The sequence below is a fragment of the Mirounga angustirostris genome, unplaced genomic scaffold, assembly GCF_029215605.1.
Source record: "Mirounga angustirostris isolate CCGP_5_RB_7025 unplaced genomic scaffold, mMirAng1.0.hap1 SCAF_16, whole genome shotgun sequence".
NCBI lineage: Eukaryota > Metazoa > Chordata > Mammalia > Carnivora > Phocidae > Mirounga > Mirounga angustirostris.
In genome coordinates this window covers 43,746,657-43,767,242 of record NW_026991724.1, presented here as the reverse complement: position 1 = coordinate 43,767,242, position 20,586 = coordinate 43,746,657, and the positions used below count along the sequence as shown (strand labels likewise).

At 57.6% G+C, this 20,586-nt stretch overlaps 2 protein-coding genes across 11 annotated transcripts; both read right to left on the bottom strand.

Annotated features, from left to right (window-relative positions):
- Positions 1–1,296: 1,296 nt before the first annotated feature.
- On the bottom strand, positions 1,297–9,835 carry APLP1 (amyloid beta precursor like protein 1). Of its 8 annotated transcripts, none has more exons than XR_010408284.1 (17): positions 9,580–9,835; positions 8,532–8,675; positions 7,645–7,777; positions 7,322–7,434; positions 6,943–7,076; positions 6,648–6,832; positions 6,055–6,185; positions 5,600–5,674; positions 4,624–4,782; positions 4,418–4,546; positions 3,471–3,570; positions 2,960–3,067; positions 2,673–2,809; positions 2,414–2,484; positions 2,139–2,201; positions 1,862–2,005; positions 1,297–1,746 (listed from the first exon to the last, which is right to left on the bottom strand). XR_010408284.1 is itself a non-coding variant. In XM_045891317.3 (17 exons), the coding sequence occupies exons 1-17, from the start codon at positions 9,724–9,726 to the stop codon at positions 1,648–1,650; spliced, it is 1,959 nt and encodes a 652-aa protein (XP_045747273.1). In that variant the 5' UTR covers positions 9,727–9,835; the 3' UTR covers positions 1,297–1,647. The 8 variants fall into 8 exon arrangements, 6 of the variants coding, with proteins under 6 accessions (XP_045747273.1, XP_045747271.1, XP_045747272.1 ...); XM_045891317.3 differs by having other exon boundaries at positions 2,673–2,699; positions 7,322–7,431; XM_045891315.3 differs by having other exon boundaries at positions 2,673–2,699; positions 9,580–9,834.
- A 290-nt stretch (positions 9,836–10,125) lies between these two features.
- Positions 10,126–20,404, bottom strand: KIRREL2 (kirre like nephrin family adhesion molecule 2). Of its 3 annotated transcripts, XM_064581713.1 has the most exons (16): positions 18,489–20,404; positions 18,131–18,280; positions 17,427–17,576; positions 16,914–17,074; positions 16,386–16,536; positions 16,024–16,129; positions 15,754–15,902; positions 15,297–15,424; positions 15,073–15,205; positions 14,672–14,772; positions 14,304–14,523; positions 13,722–13,826; positions 13,327–13,427; positions 12,917–12,982; positions 11,778–11,816; positions 10,126–11,508 (listed from the first exon to the last, which is right to left on the bottom strand). In XM_064581713.1, the coding sequence occupies exons 1-16, from the start codon at positions 18,829–18,831 to the stop codon at positions 11,419–11,421; spliced, it is 2,193 nt and encodes a 730-aa protein (XP_064437783.1). In that variant the 5' UTR covers positions 18,832–20,404; the 3' UTR covers positions 10,126–11,418. The 3 variants fall into 3 exon arrangements, with proteins under 3 accessions (XP_064437783.1, XP_064437781.1, XP_064437782.1); XM_064581711.1 differs by having other exon boundaries at positions 10,126–11,816; XM_064581712.1 differs by lacking the exons at positions 10,126–11,508; positions 13,327–13,427 and having other exon boundaries at positions 11,678–11,816.
- Positions 20,405–20,586: the final 182 nt, after the last annotated feature.

The following is a 20,586-nucleotide window of genomic DNA, read 5'->3' as shown; positions in this document are numbered from 1 at the left end:
GAAAATTGTGTACTAAGCTGACCTTAGAGTGTGACACATTACTGCCACCTGCTGGGAAGTTGTGGTAAAAATGCAAATCTACAGTGTCTAGAAAATGAATGCTATCACTTTCTATCACTAGGAATTTTGCAGTGCACACCCTGAACAGCATATGGGACAGCCTCGAATTACTAGACAGCAGGTTAGCAAAATAATAAGAGTATGGATGCTGGACCCAGGTTGCCCGGGTTGAATCCCTAACTCTGGCCATTCCTAGGTGGTGACCAAGGGCATGTGATGTAACTTCTTATCTCCATTTCTTAACCTATAAACAGGAATAGTCATAGTACTTGCTTCATGGGATAGAAGTAATTAAGTGTGTCACTCTGTAAAAAGCTCTGGGAGCAGTGCCTGGCATAGAGTGAGTGCTTTATGAGTATTTGCTGCCATACTGTTTTTGTTTGTTTGTTTTTAGATTTTATTTATTTGAGAGAGAGAGCATGAGCGGGGGAGAGAGGTAGATGGAGAGGGAGAGGCAGACTTCCCCGCTGAACAGGGAGCCTGATGCGGGGCTTGTTCCCAGGACCCCGGGATCAAGACTCGAGCCGAAGACAAATGCTTAACTGACTGAGCCACCCAGGTCCCCCTGCTGCCATACTGTTTTAAAATTTATTTAACAAATACTTGTGAAGTAACAGGCACAGTTCTAACATCTCCACAAATACTAACCCTTTTAATCTCCATAACAACCCTCTTGGGGCAGGGAACAGCATATGCAGAGGATTAACCCCAACGTCACAAGCTGGGGTGTATGAAGGTTTAAGTTCCAATAGGCATTTGCAGACATCACATTCCCCTCTCTGGGACACGTAACTGGAATTTCCATGCCTCAGGGGGGATTCCTATTGCCTCCCAAAGAAGGGATGAAAACTTGTGAATGGGAAGAGGGGTTCAAGATTCTCAGTCCCTCCTTGGGGTCGCAGGTTGGGGGTGGACGCTGTGTGTGATTGGGTGTGAGGGTGAATAGAAGGCAGGAGAAACTGCCAGAACACAGCTTCCTCAGAGTCTGTTCTGGGATTCAGCAAATAGAGGTCTGGAAGTAACAAAGCGTTCAGCACCACGGAAAGCTCCTGAGTGGGCGGGAGAGCCTAGCCAGCCTTTGGGCCCCGCCCCCTGCACGCCAACCCCAGCCCTTCCTACAGGCTCCCCTCAGATCATACTGTTTGAAGAGGTGAAGGAGGCCTGGGCAGGGATCCACACCAGCGTCCAGAGCTGTGATTACACCCTGATTCCCCCACAGAGACGCAGGATGGCATGGTGGGGAAAAGGATTTTATTGGGTTGTTAGTGGAGAGCACATGGGAGGGTGACTTCTAGGGAACAACAGACACTGGGACCAAGCTAGTGGTCACCTTAAGGAACAATAAATTAACTTAACAAAATAAATTAAGGTGAGGAAGTCCCAAGCAGGGAGGTAGCTGGGAATACCTGGGGATTTCTTGGGAATGGAATTTGGAATTCGAAAGGGGAAATAAGAATTTCCAGCCCCCTCACAAAGAGTGTGAAATGAACATTTTTGAGACCCCCTCCCCGGGCTGGGAGTTGGGGTTCTGGGACTCCAGGAAGAGGGAAGGTCTGGGCTCAGCCAAAGGAGGTGAAGGGGGCTGGTTCAGGGTCGTTCCTCCAGGAAGCGGTAGGTGGGGTTCTCATAGCCATGACGCTGCAGTTCCCGAAGCTGTTGCTCCTCCAGGGTCAGCATAGGGTCCACCTGCAGGAGGGCCGGCAGGAGCAGAGGGGCATAGGGACCTGACCGCAGATCTCAGAGTTCCTCTGCGTCCAGGCTCTGGAATGCCTCCCCCATCCCATGTGTCTGTGTCTCTCACCTCCACCACTCCATGGCTGATAGCCCCATAGGGCTTCTTCCTGCGCAAGAGCAGCAGGGAGAGGACGATCAGGGAGCCCCCACCTGCTCCCATGATCAGCAGACCAGACACGGCCTCTCGGGACACACCTGTCCCTGCTGGTGCCTGCGTGGAGAGGACATGGGGCAGGGACCATCTTTGAGGCTCACCAAGGCCCTGTGTGGCTTTGGGAGTCACATAGCCTAGCCACTGACTTCTGACCTCTCCCCCTAGGTACCCAGAACAGTCCTCCTCTTACCAGCTCATCTCTCTGAATCTCCGAAGAGTGGAAAGGAAAACCCCTTGGAACAGACACATTCACCTGGGGAAGCAGCAGGTGTAAGGGACTCAGGAGTCTGGGCCCCAAGAGGGCATCCCCCAGCCTTCTTCTTCCCTAGGACCCCAAAGTCCATGTCCTCAATCCCTTCTTCCCTCAGGCCAAGGAATCCAAACCCCTAACACCCTCCTCCTTCAGACCCTGGAGTCCAGGACCCCTCTCCCATCCACCCTCAGGCACCCACAGGTCTGACTTACCTTTCGCTCATACTGCTCCAGGGGGGACATCTTCTCTTTCCCAGAGGATGCAGCATCTTGTTCTGCAGACCCTAACCCCAAGTCCTATCTTATTCCTGAGAGTCGAGAATGGTGCTACCCCTGCCTGAGGAGGCGGTCAGAAGGCGCACCGGACTCTACCCCAGCAGGTCTGGAGTTCCCAATGTATGGACCCTTTCCCATTCTGGGCTCAGGGACTAGCGGGATTTGGTGGCTGGGGTCTATTCTGGGAGATACTCACCTTTGGGAAGGGCCATGGGAGTGTCTGCTGGCAGCCAGAGGAGGCAAGACAGGCGGAACAGTGAAGAAAGGAGGGCATCATCGAGGAAAGGGTGGAGACACACCCTCCCAGGGGCCAACGCCGGAGGATCAAGGATCCTACGGAGGCCTCCACAACCTTAGACATCCGTTCCTATCGTCTCCCACTTACTGTGGTGGCTCAGATACCCCCAGACTTTAGGGGATTAGAGTGGAGGTTGGGTACCTGTCCCCCAAAGTCTGGGGTTATCTATATTGGGGATAACTCACCATCCTTGGAATCCAGAGGCTGCAGCCCACTCTTGTCCTCACTGCTGCCCCCTGGGGCGGGGGCTTCCAACTCATTGGGACCCAGGTGCTCAGAGTGGAGGAGCTCCTCTGAGGGGAACATGCAGAAAGGGGGTCAAGATCATGAGCACAGGGATGCCTCAAAACAAAACTGGGGGAATAAACAGCACCCTAGCAATAGAGTGATTGGGCATAGCCACAGGTGTGATCTGGGAACGTGGGGAGCTAGATGGAGACACCCCTGGCAAGGAGAATGGAGGCTGAAGTCTCAAGAGAATGGCTTCTTTAAAGAGCAGGGTCAGGTATGGGATATCCAGTAGGAAGTCACAGCAGATCTGAGGGCTGCGGTAGGTCACACTTTCTGGTGTTTGTTCTCTCGTGGGGGGCTCTTCCTTTGAATCTGGACTGGGTTTGTCACTTATTTCAACCAATAGAAGGTGGGCGCCTGCCTTAAGAAGCCCTAGAATGGGAACCAGGGGTCACAGGCACTCACGGATCTGGGGCCGCAGCTCCTGAGCCAGGCGGGGGTTCTGGTCAAGCAGCCCCAGGCTCTGATTCATCCTTTCTTCAATGACTTGAAGGTGGGTCTGCACCTGTGTGGGAGTGAGCATGAAGGATGAAAGGGGCAGTAGGGAAAGATGGGGAAACTGAGGCAGGGTGAAGCAGGAAGGTCAACAGGGTCCAAGGAAAAGTAACATATACTATGGACAGGAAGTAGGGTCCAAAGTCCAGGAATTGGGCCACAGGAGGAAGAAAACTGGAGGAGGAGAAGCAGAATAAAAAGAAAAGGAAAAGATGTACAGCAGACAGGAAGTGAGGGGCTTAGAAAAGGAAGTAAGGCAGAAGGGAAAGGAGTAGTCCACTAGGAAAAGTGCGCCAGAGACAATGTAAGTACAGGATACAAGGAATATGGCATAGAAGACAGGAAGTGGATGTGAGAGAGTAGGAGAAGCAGAAAGTAGGGTCTGAGGAATAGAAAGTGAAGTTTCAGGGGTTACACAGAAGGGAGTGGGATTAGAGGGTCCTATGGAAATGATGTGGTTCAAGGGCAAGTTTGGGACAGGAAGAGAACACCCAGGAAATAGGAATGGGGATGTGAGGGCACAGAACAAGGGCTGCACGGTGAACAAGTGGGTTGAGGGAGAAAGGAGAGTGGAAGGACAGGAACAGGGTGCAAGGCCCAGGAGTGGGATTCTGGGAAAGGACGTAGGAAACCAAGGGACAAGAAGGGGGTCAGAGGCACAGGGGTGGGGGCGAGGGGTGTGGGGGTGAGGGCAGCATTCCAGGGTCAGGGAGTGGGGATCCAAGGGGCTGGAAAGGGTCCCAAGGCACAGGGGTGGGGGACTGCCAGGGACAGGAAGGGGGTCCAAGGGACGGGAAGAGTGTCTGAGGGATGGGGTCCCAGACACTGGGGTCGGAGGGAGGACGGGGCCTGAGCACCTGGAAACGCATCTGCTGGGCCTTCTCGGGGTCCACAGCGGCCACATGCTGGTAATGCCTCAGTGCGTGCCTTTGCTCCTTCTGCTCGGCGCGCAGGTAACGCCGCAGGGCCGGCAGGATGCGCTCGGCCTGTGGAAGGGACAAAGGCTGCCGGGCCTGCCCCAGATCTTTGCACCCTTTGCCCTCTGCCCCCACAGCTCCCACACCTGAGGCGGGTCCCCCTGCAGTGCCTCCAGGAAACCTTCCAGGGCAGCCCGGCGCTGGTCGTTGATAAGGGCGATGACTCGGGTGGCGTGGGTCTCCACCAGGCGCTGTCGCTCACCAGACACCTGCTCCTCCAGGGTCTGCAGAATGGACTGGAAGTGCTGGTGAGGGAGGGGAGCACAGGGCCCGCAAAGGTGAAGATGGGTGAGAGTCCGGGCCAAAGGCAGTCTGGAAAGACGGGGCTCTAGGGCCAGGTGGTGGAGGGGGTGGTGCCATGGGTCCAGGCATGGGTAGAATCAACCCTAGGGTGGGACTAGATCACAGGACACTTGACTGGAAGCTGGGCTACAGGGCCAGGCAGAGTGCAGGCAGGACCAGGCCAACTGGGAGCCGATCTGAAGGGGGAAACTGTACTGGGTGGCGCCAATCTAGGAACTGAGCTGGCTCGCAATCAGGAGAAATAACTTTCCAAGTATTATAGGCCAGGGAAGGCTCTAGGCCTGGGCGGGGCCAACTGGAGATGGTCGGTGCTGGAATAGGACGTAGAGGAGCTGAGTGAGGGTCAGGGAATGGGGCTAACCTGAGCAAGGCCTAGAGGTGACTGGTGAGTCATGGGGCTGGCCCTACTGAGGAGGGACTGAGTAAAAGTGAGATTAGAGGGGTGGGACCAGACTCAGGGGACAGGGCCTCAGAGGCCCTGGCTGCACCTGCAGGCGCTTAGCTGGGGAGAGGACCACAGAGCCGGCCCTCAGAGGCAAGGGTCAGGTTAAGACGAGGCAAAACATGGCCAGTCTGAGGAGGAGAGAAATGTCAGGTCAGACCTAGGCCTAGAGATGTGGGGCCAAATGGAGGGGTGGGGCCGGGAGAGACCAAGATAACTCGGAAGGGGTAGAACTGAGCGAGGCCTGAACCAGGCTGAGACCAGGTGTGTTCCAGGTAGTGGATTCCATGAGTAAGACCCGCTGGAGGGTGTCCTACCTCGTTCAGGGCCTGTCTGTCGGCCTTCGGCAGGTTCTTGGACTGGTTGTCTGCCATGGCCCATTCACGCATCACCTAGGGTCAAGGGGAGCTTCAGGATCATGGAATCTACCCTGCTCTACCCAGTGAGTCCCCCAAACCCTCTTCAAGACTTTGGAGGCTCCAGATTCCTTAGGTCCCACTGGCTCTTGGGTTCATGAGAGGTTAAGGCTCCGAAGGAATTTAAAGTAGAAGAATACAATGTACCAGAGTTTCCATAGAATCTTGGTGGCATCTCAGTGGGATTCTAGGTGGGTCAAGAATCCCTGATCATCTTAGAGGTGGTGTTGAGGGCTAGGGGTTTTGGGGGGCTTGGGGAGTCTTTGGAGGCAGCCTCAATGTGCGCCTGAGGAAATTCTGTGTTGATTTAGGGAGTTCTGTGTTGTGGGAAATCCTGGGGCTCCCAGGATCATCACCTCATTAATCTGGCGCATCCTACGTTCCTCCAGGTCCATCTTGGCCCGCAGGAACCCCTCATGCTCGCTGATTTCTCCAGGCATGCCGAAGTACACATCCACACCATCTGTGGGCCTTGGGGTGGTGGTCACTGTAACAAGGCCAGGAATCAGGGAATCAGCGTGAAGCCCATCTCCAGGTCACCTTCCCTTCCTGGAGAACTACATCTCCTAGAGCACACTGGAGGCCACGATGTGTCCACATAACCATAGCTGCTGTGGGGCATCATGAGAGATCTAGCTCTGAGCCGGGCCTGTTCTTGCAAAGCTTAGGAATCCATTACACCATCCTTCAGGCTTTCCCCAAATAACCATTAGGAACAACCAGATGGCTCCTCCACCTCCAGGTACCCCCAAAACACCCTCACCCTTTGCATTCTTCACAGGACAGCCCTTCCACCTCTTCTTTATCCCAAGTTACTCCCATCCCTTCCATTCCCCCCAGCTGGGTCTCTCCCCAACACGTCCCTCCTAAAGATGCCTCTATACCAAGGCTCCCTCAAATCATCCTCCCTCCAGGGTAGAGAGAACTAAGGGTCCAGAGACCGTCTCACCTTTGCTGACCCCTGCAGGGCTGTGGGAGCTTGATGGTAGAATTCTTTCCTCCTCTTCTTCCTCTTCAGCCCGTGGGGGCTCCACGAAGTAATCGTCTACTGGCTGTAGGAAGGATTCCTCTTCTTCCTCATCCTCACGCCCCTCTACTCTGCCCCCTAGGGGCCAGGACCGGGTGGAGGGGTCACTGAGGGAACAGAAGACTCAAGGCAATGAGAATCTAACCCGTGCCCCCAGGCTTCCCATTTCCTGCCTCAGGAGACTTGGGATGGGCATGGAGGGTTCCCTCCCACTCACCCAACTGCTGTCCCAGATGGATCGGGGGTCACTGGAGGGGGGCAGCACACATACTCCACACCTCGGAACCGATCTGTGCCACAGGGCAAAAGCATGCCCGAGCCATGCAGGATGAGGCCCTGGGAGCTGCAGGCCTGTGGAAAGAGTAGGCCCAGGTGCCAGGATTGTGAGTTAGGAGAGGGTAGAGGGGAGCCTGGATGCCTAGGTCTTGGGGGTTGATGGGGCTGGAGCCTGGATTCCTGATTCTGTCCCAGTGGGAAAAGGGGGCTGAGGCCCAGACTCAGGCCCAGACAGACAGGCCCTGAACGAGGGGACGGGGTGTTAGGGGACTGGACTCCTGGGTTCTGGGGGGTGAGGATGGATGGGCCAGGGTTCTGACCTCCTGTGCCTCCTGATGCCTCCAGGTTGAACTCTCGCACTGGTCCATGCGCTCCTGATGCAAGAACCGGCAGCCTTCAGGCACCAGCAGGGCCTCGCTCACGAATTCACCTGCTGAGGAATGGGGGCACCAGAGTGAGACCTTCCCCCAGACACTAGCTCCGCCCTCCTCAGAATCCAGGCATTTTATCCTCAGAGGTTTCTCTGCCCCACTCTGGCACCATACATCCAGATCCCTAATGTGAACCTGAGCCCAGGGCCCAGAATCTCACCCCTGGGAGACCCCCCACTTCTAATTCCCCCCGCCCCCAGCCTGTGACTCACGCAGGCAGCGGAAAGGCACAACCTGGTGGTGGGGGTGGGCACAGCGGCCACTCCGGGCACCCCCACACCAGCGCTCCATGGGGATGGCCTGTGTCGCCTGTTCCACACGCGCAATCTGCAGCTCCGGGTATATCTGGGGGCACCGGGTAGGGGCGATCAACTCACAGCCTCGCCCCTGCCAGCCGTGCTTCTCCACCAGCCATGTCCCTTTTCAAGGCTCTAATGATCTCCCTGGCCTCTGCTTCTCCGTAGAATCGGTCTTACATATCTAAGCCAGCAGGCCCCCTGGCCACGACCCCAGTAGCTCTCCCTCAGAAGCCCCGCCAACCACCCAGAAACTTAATCCCGTAAACCCGCCTCTCTCCGGGTCACCTCTGTCCCCTTCCCCAATAGGTCTGGCCCTCCTTTAAGCCTCACCTCTTCCTCGGTTTGGCTTCTCAGGAAGCATCCCTTCTTTTTGTATTAGAACTGCCTTTTCGTAGCCATGCCTCCTAGCTTTCTACTCTCATTGGGCTCCAGCCCTTTTCCTATCTTGCCGGTCCAAAAGGTCTTTTTTCTTAGCCCCGCCTCTCCCCTGGCCACGCCCACGATACCCTACTCTTTAAGGAGCCCACCACAGATTGCTAAACTCTGTCTCCTCACTGGCTACCGTCCTTAGCTGGCCCTCTTTGCACAGTTCTCTTTTCTTGACCTAGTTTCTCAAAAACAGGTCCTGCCCTATCCTAAATTCGCCTCTTTCTTGGCCACGCCCCCCAGCTTCCCCCGCCTACTTAGATCCCTCATTCTCCCTGGACCATGCCTTTTGTACCACCAGCTTCTTTTGGGCGTCGCGGCCCAGTCTCGGAACTTTCCCGCTAACCACGCGCCTCCCAGTAGGTCCCGCCCACCTGTCTGCAGTATTCCAGCACGCGTTGCGGGTCCCGGAGACAGCGTCGCGAGCGCTGCGGGTCTGGTTCCCAGCGGCCGGTGCGCAGGTCCCGGTGAAGGGTTAGGTGCCCGCATAGTCCAGCAACCTGGGCCGACCCCGGGGCCTGAGGGTCGGGTCGGAGGGGTCAGCGAGGGCCCCGGGACGCTGGCACGTGGGTCCCCCGGACCTTTGCTCCTTAGGACCCAGAGGTTCAGACCCCCAGCACCAGCCCCCTCCACAAAGCATCGCGCACCCGCCTCGTAAGAGGTTCTGTTCCCCGGGAAACAGCTCCCACAGGGCGGGGGCGCCCCAGCTCTCCCGTTGCTATGGCGACCCGGGTCCCCCGGGAGTCTCGCTGCCTTGTTGCCGTGGAGACAGGCTCCGCCCCCACCCCGGCGCAGCCGCACTGGAGCCCGAAGGGGTTAAAACTGAGTCGCGGGGGAGGAGGCCAGAACCCAGGCGTTCTGGCCCCTCCTCCCTCATCCCTAGCTCAGGGTCCCATTCTCCAGTGCAAAGACGACAAGGCCTGGCTTCAGGGCCCTGCAGGCCTGGACATCAATCCTTTGAGGGCTGGAGAGCTGCATCCTGGGTCGGGGGTCGGTGACTGAAGACCTAGACTCCTGGGTTCTGGGAGGCTGCGGGGGCCCTCAAATGGGTCCAGAGGATGCAAGGGGCCAACATTCTTGGATTCAGGTGTCTTACTGTCTGGTGGGTCCCATGTTCAGGTGGGAAGGGGTTGGGGCTGAGTCACCTAGGTCAAGAGGGTCTGAGGGGGCTAGACTTTTGGGACCAGGGGCTCTGGAACAGTCAGTTCCTAAGCTAGGGGCGGGAGGCGGCTGGGAGGACAGAAGATGGGGGAGCTGGGACCAGAACTCCTGGGTTCATGAATGCCTAGTGCCGTTAGGGGCGTATGGGGGCCGGCCACTTAGCTAGAAAGACTGCGCTTTCTGCCCTGGACGTGTCCGCATCCCGACCCAAGGCCCGGTCCCGCCCCTTCCCCCATCCCCCAGGACCCGGCCGGGCCTCACCTCGGCCGCGCCGGGGCTCCCACCGGCCAGGCTCCCGACGGCGAGCTGCGCGCGCAGAAGGAGCAGCAACAGCGGCAGCAACAGCGGCAGCGGCGGCGGGCCCCGGTGGCGGCCCGGACCGCGAGCGGCGGGGCTGGTGGGCCCCATGTCCCGGCCCTCGCTCCCTCACGTCCCCTGCACTCCCGCCCGGCCCGGCCCCAGCGGTGACAGGAGCTCCCAGCGCCAAGGCCGCCGCCGCCTCCTCCTCCCGCCGCCCCCGGGCTGCGCCGGCGCCGCCAGCCCCGCCCCACGCCGGCCCCGCCTTCCTAGCCAGGACAATAGCGTGGCAGCTCTGCGCAGACTGGAGCGGCTCGGGAACCCCCGGGGGGGAGCCAGCGCCGGGCCCCCGCCTCCTAGAGGTTCCGGGAGTCCCACCCCGTGCGAGGGCCTAGCCAGGAGTCTGGGTCATAGGCTCCGCCGTGTTGAGCCCTTCCTCAGGACCCTCACCCCCAGCTTTCTCTTCCCTCCCACCCATACACTCACAAATCAGTCTTCTCTTCCAGGCATGCCGGCATTGGAGACCTCTCCCCTCGGCAAATTCCTCTCTTGAGGTCCCAGGAATACAGGCCCCCGAAATTTCCCTAATCAAGGACACAGCTGCTGAGACCCAGTCCCCTTCTCCCTCAGATTCAGGAGTCCGGGCTGCAGGCACCTTCATTTTCAGGACCAGAGACCAAGCCCCTGCCCTTTCTCCCTAAGACTCAGGAGTCTTGGCCTTCCGCTCTGCTTTCCAAGGATCCCAGGTGTCTGGACCTTTAATTCCTATCTCAAGGATTCATAAACCAAAGCCTCCAGGCCCTTTCTTTAAGGATGACCTGAGTCAGGTGCCCAGCACCACAGGACTCAACCCATCCTCGCTTTAAGGACCACAGCACTTCTATTCTCTCTAGCCCCTCTAGCTTCTCCCTCCCCTCCTCTTCAGGGCTCACTGCTTTGTCTCCTCAAATAACCAGAATTCTGTCTTCCCCAAGCCAACTGGAGTAGCCCTGTCATGCATGTGCATCTGTGCATGCATGTTTGTGTAGATGTATATCAAAAGAGCCTGGAGTGCTAAATGGGTAGCAAAGGGCTGGGAGGTGGCTCATGGTTTTGTTCCAGAGCCACTTCATTGCCTAGGGTAGAGGAAGGAACTTGGGGCAGATTTAATGGACCCCTTCCTTGTGGAGGGTGATAATGCTAGGAGAATGCCCAAGACACATTCACTTCTCAACTTTTTTTTTTATTATTAAACATAAATATTCTCATCTCCAGATCCCCACCCCCACCCTCCCCACTCTACTCCCCTCTCCTCATGACATTTCTCACCCTATCCTCACTCCTTGGATTCAATTCTTCCAGGGCCTCGAAGGAAGTTGGAAGGAATCAGGATAGTGGCCATCTTGGGTTCCCAGAGAGTGAACAGCCATCTGGCTGTACTTCCATTGGCCAAGAAAAGTGCCCCTCAGGGAGAACCAGGACAGGACCTGGTCTGGCTTCCCTATAAATCTGTCCTATGTTGCCTGTCTTCTTAGTACAGGTGATCATTTTGAAATCTCTTCTTTCAATGTCTGGAAATAACTTCCATCCCTGCCCCTAACTCCTATCACCCCCTGTCCCCATCCCTCAACAAAGAGCCCATCTGCCATCTTGAATCCCTTTTACACAGGGGAATAATTGGTCAAATGGCCATCTTGCTCCCACTTGGGGCAACCCCTTTGGCTGACCTCACTGTACACCAGTGATCCAGATAACTGTAATGATCTCTCTCTCCCATCAATGTTCAGTTTTGGAGGAGGAAGGTCACCAACTTGTTCTGATTCCTCAGAAATCAGCACAATCCATTATGGCGTCGAAGATTCCAGGACTCTTCATTTGGAGAGGTGTCATACATGAGTCTGGAGACGCGGGTGGCTGGGTATGGGGAAGGCAGCATATGGGAAGGGTGGAGTCCTGGGGGCCAGATCTGGGGGTCCAGTGGATGTAGGTTTGCTGTAGCTGGTAAAAGCTCGAGGGTGGGGTGTGGTGAGATAACCTGCCCGAGCTCTATACAGTCTGCAGGGGGGGACCATGCCTAGGTGTGGGTTGAAGTCATAGAAGGTAGGGGTCCCTGGAGGTCCAAGGGGGGAGGGGGGCGGCAGGAAGAGGCCTCCTCCAGGGCCTTCACCAAGACTCAGGCTCACACTGACTCCTCGGACCTTGTAGTAACCATTGGTTGGATCCTGAGGGGACAAATGGGATTTGTTAAGTTATATAAGGATATAAGCCGGGGGGGGGGGGGGGGGGAGGTGAGGATCCCTAATGGAAAGACACACTTAAAGCATGACTTAGAAATAGGAGCAAGCTGAGACCCAGAGACAGAGATAGACATATAGACTGATAGGAAGACAAAGTGGGACAGAAAAACAGTGACAAGAGACAGACAGAAGGAGATGGGCAGAGAAAGGCAGCAACAGAAGGATATAGGCCTGCTAAGGCCTGGTCGTGTGGAAGGAGATGCAGCGGGGAACAGAGACATTGAGACCAAGACATTCATTCATCTGCCCACCAGCCCCAAGGCTTTGATTCTGTGTCATGCTTTATGCTGTTGCTGGAGGTGACTATGATGGGGAGAGACTGGGGTCCCCTGCCTTCATGGAGATCCCAGGCCAAAGAGGACATGGCAAATCCCCAGAGTCCAGAGGGGTCAGCATAGTGATGGGGAAAGGACAGGCAGAGTGATAAGGCTCGATGGGGAAGCAGAAGCAGGGTTTCAGGATGGGGACAGGAAGCCAGGACACAGTGGTCCCAGTTGTGACAGGCAGAACACAGTATGACCAGGGCTGTGAGGAGGGAAGCATGGGCTTTCTAGAACAAGAAATGTTTGAGCCGACACCAGAGGAATGAAGGACAGAATTAGGTAGGTATGGGAAGGAAAGCGGTGTTTTAGGCCAATAGAGTGGCATGTGCTACATACAGAGGAGACACAGAAGGGCTCTGGATTGGGGACTGAGATCAGTGGAGCTCAAAAGAGGGGACTCCAAAGGAGGGGCAGGTTTGGGGAAATGTGAGGCCAGTGTGGGACCTGGTAGGTAGAAGGGCCCTGGCAGAGGCATCCAGGAGGCCTGAGGTGGGACTGTGATGGGAAAGCTCAAGGGGGAAGCCAAGGCTGGACAGATTTGTGGGCATAATCAGTGGTGAGTGAAGTGGCCAGGAGGCAGGAAGAAAGGGTGAAGGGGGCCAAGTCCCAGGTCTGGGGTCAACAGAGTGAAAAAGGAGGGGGACCAAGCAGGGAGAGAGCTGGAGACTCAGTGAAGGGAACCCCTCCCTTCCCAACACTCACCTTGGTCTCCAGAGCCCCCTCCTCATCCAGAACGAGGTCACTGTGGTCCGTGTGCACAATGGGGCCCTGGGGTAGGGTGCTTAGTGAGAGGGAGTGTTCAGAGGATCCTCCTGGCCCAGTGCCAGACCCTGACAACCCTCAGTTGGACAGTGGAGGCAGGGCAGGAGGGACCAAGAGCACCTGGAGCTGGGGTCTGGACTCAAGACAAAGGGCCCTGGGGACATATCTGTCTAGGGAATAACTGGGTCAGGGGCATATTTGGACTTGGGGGACCTTTGAGCCTGGGGTCATTTGTTGGGACTCAGACCCTCTTTGAGTTGGGGGGCCCAGCTGGGACTGGGAGAACATTTGGGACTGGGTTACTAATTGTTCTAGAGGTAGAGTTGGGTCTGGGCACCCTGGCATCCTACCCGGTCCTCGCCGCTGCCTGTCTCCTCCTCGGGGCCCCGAGAACTGGAGCCATCTCTGCTGCCTGGGATTCGCACCAGGTTCTTTTGCTTGGAGAAAGAGGCTGAGGCCAGGGACAGTGGGGCAGCAGAGATAAGGGATGGGGCAGGGTCACAGTTTGTGGAGACCAACGAGCAGGAAGAAGGAGGACTGGGTTGGGTCAGGAGGCTGGGAAACGAGAACCTGGGTGGCTAAGGAGCGGGATCCTGAGAAGATGGACATAGGGCTTGAGGGAGGAATCAGGGCCCGAAGGTGAGCCAAGACCAGAGAGGTGGGACTGGGGCCAGGTCAAGGCCAGGTCAGCCGGTGGGGAGGGGAGGGCTGGGGGAAGGTACCGAGGTGGGGCTCAGTCACTGACCCTTGCCATGGCGCCAGCAGCAGAGGGTCACCCCAACGATGACCATAAGAAGAGTCATGGCTGCAGCGGCCACTCCAGCCGCAATCCGCACAGTGGGCAGCAAGTCTGTGGTGAGGAGAGGGGGTGTTCTGAGGAGGCTAAGTGTGAGGTCCCGGAGGAACTGGGGAACAGGGACTCAGGGCTTGCTTGGGGTGGAGTCTCTGGGTTCAAAAGGTCACCAAGTTTGGGGATACCCAAGTTTGTAGTCCCTAGCTCGGGGTCCTTCAGGTTTAAGGGCTCTTGAGTTTGGGGTTCCACAAATTTAAACTCTCTGGCTTTAGGGAGTCCTAGATTTAGAGCATTTTTTAACTTTGCAATTCCCCATATTTGGAGCTTCCCTTCTTTGAGGTATCTAAGTGTGAGGGGTTTAGAATTCCATACTTAAAGGAATTTAATTTGGGGGTGTCAGGATTCAAAGGACTTGTAGTTTTGAGGCTTTCAAGGTTCGAGGCTGTCTGCATTTGGAGGTCCTCGGTTTAGAGATTGTGGCGTTTTGGGGGTTTGGGATCCTCAGATTTGGAGTCTTTAGGCCCAGGATCTCACCTCGACGGCCCAGGCTGACCTGGGTGCCTCCCTCACCCAACCGGTTCCTGGCACTGCAGTTGAAACCCCGGCTAAAGTCGGATTCCTGGGTCCCCGAGATGTGTAGCACAGAGATCAGGGCTGGGCCCTGTTCCTGGCGGCCCTCTGGGGCTGGGAACGTCTCCACCAAGAACCGGCCCTGAGACCCCGCTGCGAGAAAGCCCCCATCCCAAGACCAGACCTGGGGGCACAAAAAAAGGGAAGTCATTAAGGACATTGGAAGGGGAGGGAAGGGCGGGCAGGGTGTCGGTCATAGCAGTTTTGGAGGTCCAGCTGGGAGGTCAGGGATCACGGCTGGGCCGGTCATGACAGCGGGGACATTTCCTTACCACGGCATCTGGGGCTGGGGATGCGAAGACTAGACACTGGAGGCGGGCGGGGCCCCTCAAGAAGGCGGGCGCAGAATGCAGGGCGGTCACAACTGGGGGAGCTGGTTTGGAGATTGTGGACCAGTCAAATAGAGGCCCTGCCCTCGGAAACTCCAATTCTCAATAAGCCGGGGCCAGGTCTTGGCCCCCTCCACTAACGCCAGTCAAGCAGGCCACGCCCCTCAACAAACTCAGAACCTCTCAGAGGCTCGCCTTCATTAGGCCCGGCTCCCACCCCAGGCCCCGCGGTCTACCAAGCTCGCCTTTTCAAGGCCACGCCCACTCCCGTTTAGAGCTCGCCCGCTCTGCCCGCTCCCGGTCCCAGGCTCTGCCCGGTCTTCTAGGAAGCGCCACTTTCTCACCGTTCACAGTCAACCTAGCCTCCGCAGCGCCGCCCCCCAGGCCTGAGAGCCCCGGCTCAGCTCTGCACACGTAGTCGCCTGCATCCTCGGGCCCCACCGACGGAAGACGCAGCGTGGGCCCGGAGCTCAGCACCTGGGATGGGGTAGGGGCGTCAGGGGCAGGACCTTGAGGGGAAGCCCCGTCCACCGCCAGCCGCGGCCACAGGCCCCAGATCGTGTCTCACCTGCGTGTCCCCGCTGCGGGTCCAAGTTACCCGTGGGAGCGGGTTCCCGCGCCAGGCACAGCTGAAGGAAGCGTCTTCCCCTACGTCTACTGACATGGGCTCTGGCCTTGCCTGCAGAATTGGCCCGACTGGAGGGGAGAGAGGAGGCGTCGCATGGCCGGGGAGGGATGCAACTTCTGACCCGGGATCAGCCACTCAGAAACGACAGCCCCAAGGGCCCGAGTATAGGCGGCCAGTCCACAGCCACTCGGCTCACGCTCCCGGCTCACACGCCCGGGCCCCGCCCGCGCCCCGCCCGCGCCCCGCCCCTGCTCCTCCTTGGCGCTGACGCAGCACAGCCAATCCCCGCCTACATCCTATTCCGGCTCCACCTCCTCTCGAGGCCCGTCGCAGCCACGCCCCACTCTAGCCCCTGGCCCTTTACCGTCGGCCCCACTTTGGCCCCACCCCGGCTCACACTGCACGTCCAGCGCGGTGCTGCGGTTGGCGCTACCCACAGCGTTGCTGACCTCGCAGGACACCGGCTCAGTCAGGAATGAGGAGTCTGCCACGACCTCCAACATTGGCCCGCGGGCCCCGAGCACCGGGGAGCCTCCCTTTGCCCACCTGCGGAGGGAGTGGGGCTGTTCGTGTTGTCCCTGCTCCCCAGGCACAGCCACTCATGTCCCAATCGCAGTCCTCCCCAAACCCGTGCTCTGGGCTGAGGAGAGGTGACCTTCGTCCTCACCTATAGCCAGTGACAGGAGGTTGTGCTGTGGCCTGGCACAGAAAAGTGACCTTCTCTCCCTCCAGCACAGTCTGTGGTTCTGCAGACAGAGTCACCACAGGGGGGTCTGTGGAGGTGGGTCATGGTCAGCGGTGGGCAAGGACCTGGAACACCTCCACGGAGCACCTGAGTCCAATGCCCAGCCTCTCACGGGCTGGGTCCCCAGGCTCCTCTTCCTTTTGAGCTAGGAGCCCAGGACTCCAGTTCCCAATTCCCCCAGGGCCCCAGGTCCACAACCTCCTCCTTCTTCATACCCTGGAGTCTAGCCCCAGGTCCCTCTTTTCCCCAGGGCAGCTGGCTTAAGGGCCACTAACTGCACTCACACTGCAAGCTCAGTGTGATAGCTGTATCCTTCCCCGACGGCAGGGCCTGGCTCCGGGCCCGACAGACCAAGGTGGCTCCATCATCATGACTGGAAGGAGTCAAGGATAAGATGCTCTCCACTGATCCAGTGGTTCCTTCCTTCAGCAGGGTCTGGAGGTTATGAATAATAATACTGATTTCATCTACCCCTTATATAGTGTTTACTACGTGTCACTTCTAAGCACTTTATTTAATCTTCACAATTACCCTATGAAGTGACTATAATTGTCCCTATTGTACAGATAAGGAAACTGAGGGACAGAGGGGTTAAGCTACTTGAACTTAAGACCAATCAACTAGCAAGTGGCTGAGCCAGGATTTGAACCTAGGTAGTCTGGCTCTGGAGTCCTTACCCTTAATCACATACCAAGGGTCCCAATATTTGAACCTCTTCCCTCCCATGCCCCTCTCTCTGGATAAACCTATGATCTGAGTGGGCCCCAAATTTCCCTGAATGGGCAAGGGCTGCAGAGGGATTTGGACCTGACCTGGTGGAAGGTGGTCCCATCCAGCCGGATCCCATCTCGGAACCACAGCAGCTCAGGGGTGGGGCGGGCATCCCCACGGCTCCGACAGGTCAGATTCGCAGGAACACCAGCCACCAGAGACACAAAGGGGCCACCCAGCACCTGGGGGGCTTTTGGGGGCACTGTGGGGTGGATTGGGGGTCAGAGCTGGATCCTGGGCCCCAAAACCCCAATCTTTTTTTTTTTTTTTAATGTTTATTTATTCATGAGAGTCAGAGAGACAGAGAGGCAGAGGCAGAGGGAGAAGCAGGCTCCCCGCCTAGCAGGGAGCCCGATGCGGGACTCAATCCCAGGACCCTGGGATCATGACCTGAGCCGAAGGCAGACACTAACCATCTGAGCCACCCAGGCGCCCTCAAAACCCCAATTTTCCCAGCCCTAACTGACCACCCCTCTGGGCTCCCTGGACTCTGATACTCAGCTAGCACTGGCTGTCCCCTGGGCTTCCCAGGGACAAGTGAGCTGGGTCCTCACCCAACACAAGCAGTTGGGCTGGTCGAGAGCGGAGGCCTGCTTGTGTAGCCTGACATTCATATGAAGCTTGATCCTCTAGCTCCACGGGCCTAATGTAAAGATCGTGCTGGCCACTGGCTGCATTCCCTGATATCCAGTACCGGGACCACCCTGCAGTTAAGGAAGAGGCGGTCACACCATGGTTCTGAGTTCCTGGCCCCAGCCTCCCTCCCCAGACATCCCACACCAGAAAGACACCCAAAAGTGGGTGCTGGGCCAGAGAGATTCTAACCCCCTCCCAATCCAGAGTCATGGCAAACTGGGGGTGGGTGAAAAAGTCAGAAAAAAGCAAGAGAACAATTGCCATAGAAGTCAGATTAGATACTACCTCTGGGGTGAGCAGAGGGCTATGATAGGAGAATGGAGTAGCAAAGGCTTCTGGGGAGCTGACAATGGGCGTGAGTAGTAGTTACATGAGTGTCTACTTTAGAACTATTTGGCAAATCTTCCCTTTATGTTTTAGGTGCGTTTCTGCATTTATGTAATATTTTATAATGCAAATAAAAATCCCCTACTCCCCAAAGAAGAAGCTAAGACTTTAGTTCTCCCAGATGTTCATCTGAGCCCAAGAATTTCCCAAATTTGAAAACATCAAAATAGAAACTTCAGATGACAGACCAAGCCACCTGAAGCCAACCTCTCCTGAGTAGAGAGAACAGTCTCACCTGGCAGGTCCCTTTCACCCCCTAGAGCCAGTCCATCCTTAGTCCACTGAACCAGCCCCCAGTATTCACCCAGGGCACAGGGCAGCCGGGCCTCATCCCCCAGCAGTGCCACAAGGTCATCTGGTTGTTGCAGGAAATGGGGCGATAGACCTAGGAGGATCGGGGGAGAGGAGCAGGGTTGAGTTTAGCAATGAGCTTAGCTCCTTCATTCAGGACCCAGGAGTCCAGCCTCCCAGAGTTCTCCCCCTGCAGACTTAGGAGTCTGAGCACACACCTCCCCCCGCCCCGTTCCATCTACCCCAATAAAGAGGCAGCTGGCAAACAGTCCTCCCCCCAATTTCCCCACCCCTCGAGGTACCTGCATTCCCTCGGAGGCAGAAGAGGAGGACGAGGAGGGTGGGAACCAGCATTCTGAATGTGTGTCCCCCAAGATCCCGTAGACTTGCTGTTGCACTGGCTTCCTTGCTAAGCCCGTCCTCAACGGCACACCTCTCACCACCCTGGTCGGGGCTCCTTTCGCGCCCGGGTCTTCGCCCCAGGCTAGGAGCCACCCCGTTTCTGGCCTGGAGTTCCCCAAGTCTGCTCAGCCGCAGGCTCCAACACTCAGAAACACAAGCGGTTTCCGCGCCCTCGGGCGCTGAGAGACCGGGGAGGGCCTGATCCCACTCGCCCCGCCCCCTGGGAGACCCGCCCCTTCCCATTGAGTAACTCCCGCGGCCGAGACGTGGATGAATGGGGGCACCGCAGGGCGGGGTCTCCCGCGGGCGGGCGCCCCAGCCAAGTTGGGGTCTGGGAGCCGGAACACCTGGGTCGAAGGAGGGCGAACCGGCTGGGTTGGACACCTGCACCCTGCCAGGCTTGTTGGGGGCATGGCGGGGGAGAGAGTGGAAGAAACTTGCTCAGCCTGGGTCCTGGAGGGAACTCGCCGAGTGGAAACGGAGCTATAAATGGCAGCCCCTGGGGCTTCGCTAGTTTCCGCGGCTTGGAGAGGCGGGGCCCAGGGCTCCCCTGGGCCTGCGGGTCAGGAAGAGGACACCGGGTGCCTGGGGGCAACTGGGACCCCTGAGAAGAGGAGGGGATTCAGTTCTTCTCGCCTCAAAACCCCAGCTCAAAATATCCCTCTGCCTGCCTTGTGACCGCTGCAAACCATAGCACGTCCAAGGATCCAGGAATCCAGGCCCCAGCCCCTCCTTTCCCGAGACCCCGCAGTCCCGGCTCAGCCCCTCATCCCACGCGACTGTGGTTGCTGGGCGACGGCTGGGCGGCGGCGGTGCCCGAGCTGGACCAGGCGGGGAGGCTGGGAACCGCGCAGCTTGTCCTGACGGCTGCATGCCGCCCAGCTGGGGCGTTCCCACGCTGCAGGCGGGCCGGTGCGCTGCGCAGCTGGCGGGGCAGGTGGGCGGGACCCTGAGCCCACCGAGTGGGGCCTGGGGGCCTGGGACTCGCGGTCTGACGTTCCTGAGCCTGCAGGGACTGGGGGTCCACACTCAGGTTCTCTGTTGTTCCTGAGCTCAGATTCTTGCGTCTCCAAATGGCAGAGGCTTGGACTCCGGATCTGAGACCGGGTATTCAGACCTCTGTTGACTGAGAAGCTAATGGCCTCAACTGCGAGTTTCTGGGGGAGTTGGGGACTCAACTAGGTCCCCTGCCTGCAGCATGGTGCAGTTGGGAGAGGATGAAAGGGGGTCAGAAAATCTGGTTTTAAGTCTTAAGAGTCAGTGGATTAACCACCAATCTCTCCCACCCCCACACAGGCCCAGGAGGATTTGTAAATCACAGACAGTGAACATCTGCCCTAAGTCCTGTGTGTGGTGGGGGGAAGGGTTGGAGGCCTGAACTCCTGGGTCCTTGGGGAGAAGCAGCAGCAGGCCTGGACTCCTGAGTCTGAGAGCGGTGGGTCCTCGGGACCCAGACTTCTAGGTCTGGGGGCCTGAGCCGGCTTCTGTTTGGGGAATCCAGCGCCTGGATTTTGACAGAGGATGAGCTTGGAGCCAGGACTCCTGAGTCTTGGGGAGGAAGTCACCTAGTAAGGCTGTTTTTCCAGACACCTGACTTTGCTGCCCCTTCCTGGCTCTCTTGGGCCGCAGGCATGGAAAAATGGAGAGTGGGAGGTCCCAGGAGCATCCAGAGAAGGAAAACAGCCAAGGTGGAGGGTGGAAGGTTTGTCCTAATTAAAGGCCCCAGCAACTGACAGCTCTACACCCCGGCCCTGAGGGACACCATCTGGTGAGAGCCCCTATTGACAGAACCTCCAGCTCTGCATCCAGACCATTCCCCAGGAGGTGTGGGGGGCAGTTGGGAGAGAGAATGTGCGGGAGGGTGGGGAGTCAGTAATGGGAGGGAAGAAGAAAGACTAGAGGGAATATCAAGGATGGAGCTGTGGGGGTTCAGGCCAGATGCCTCATCTTATTCCTGGAGGAGGACCAGAGAAGGGAGTGGGGGTGGGGGCGGGGGGA

Excerpts from the sequence above, each read along its gene's own strand:
- APLP1 (XM_045891315.3), bottom strand. The coding sequence starts at position 9,726 with ATGGGGCCCACCAGCCCCGCCGCTCGCGGTCCGGGCCGCCACCGGGGC. Across the intron at positions 7,778-8,531 it reads TGCTGGAATACTGCAGACAG|ATATACCCGGAGCTGCAGAT; the intron begins GTGGGCGGGACC and ends CGGTGCCCCCAG. Across the intron at positions 1,747-1,861 it reads TCAGCCATGGAGTGGTGGAG|GTGGACCCTATGCTGACCCT; the intron begins GTGAGAGACACA and ends GCCCTCCTGCAG.
- KIRREL2 (XM_064581711.1), bottom strand. The coding sequence starts at position 18,831 with ATGGGAAGGGGCGGGTCTCCCAGGGGGCGGGGCGAGTGGGATCAGGCC. Across the intron at positions 16,130-16,385 it reads TATCACACTGAGCTTGCAGT|ACCCCCCTGTGGTGACTCTG; the intron begins GTGAGTGCAGTT and ends CCACCTCCACAG. Across the intron at positions 11,817-12,916 it reads AGGGGGCTCTGGAGACCAAG|GATCCAACCAATGGTTACTA; the intron begins GTGAGTGTTGGG and ends TTGTCCCCTCAG.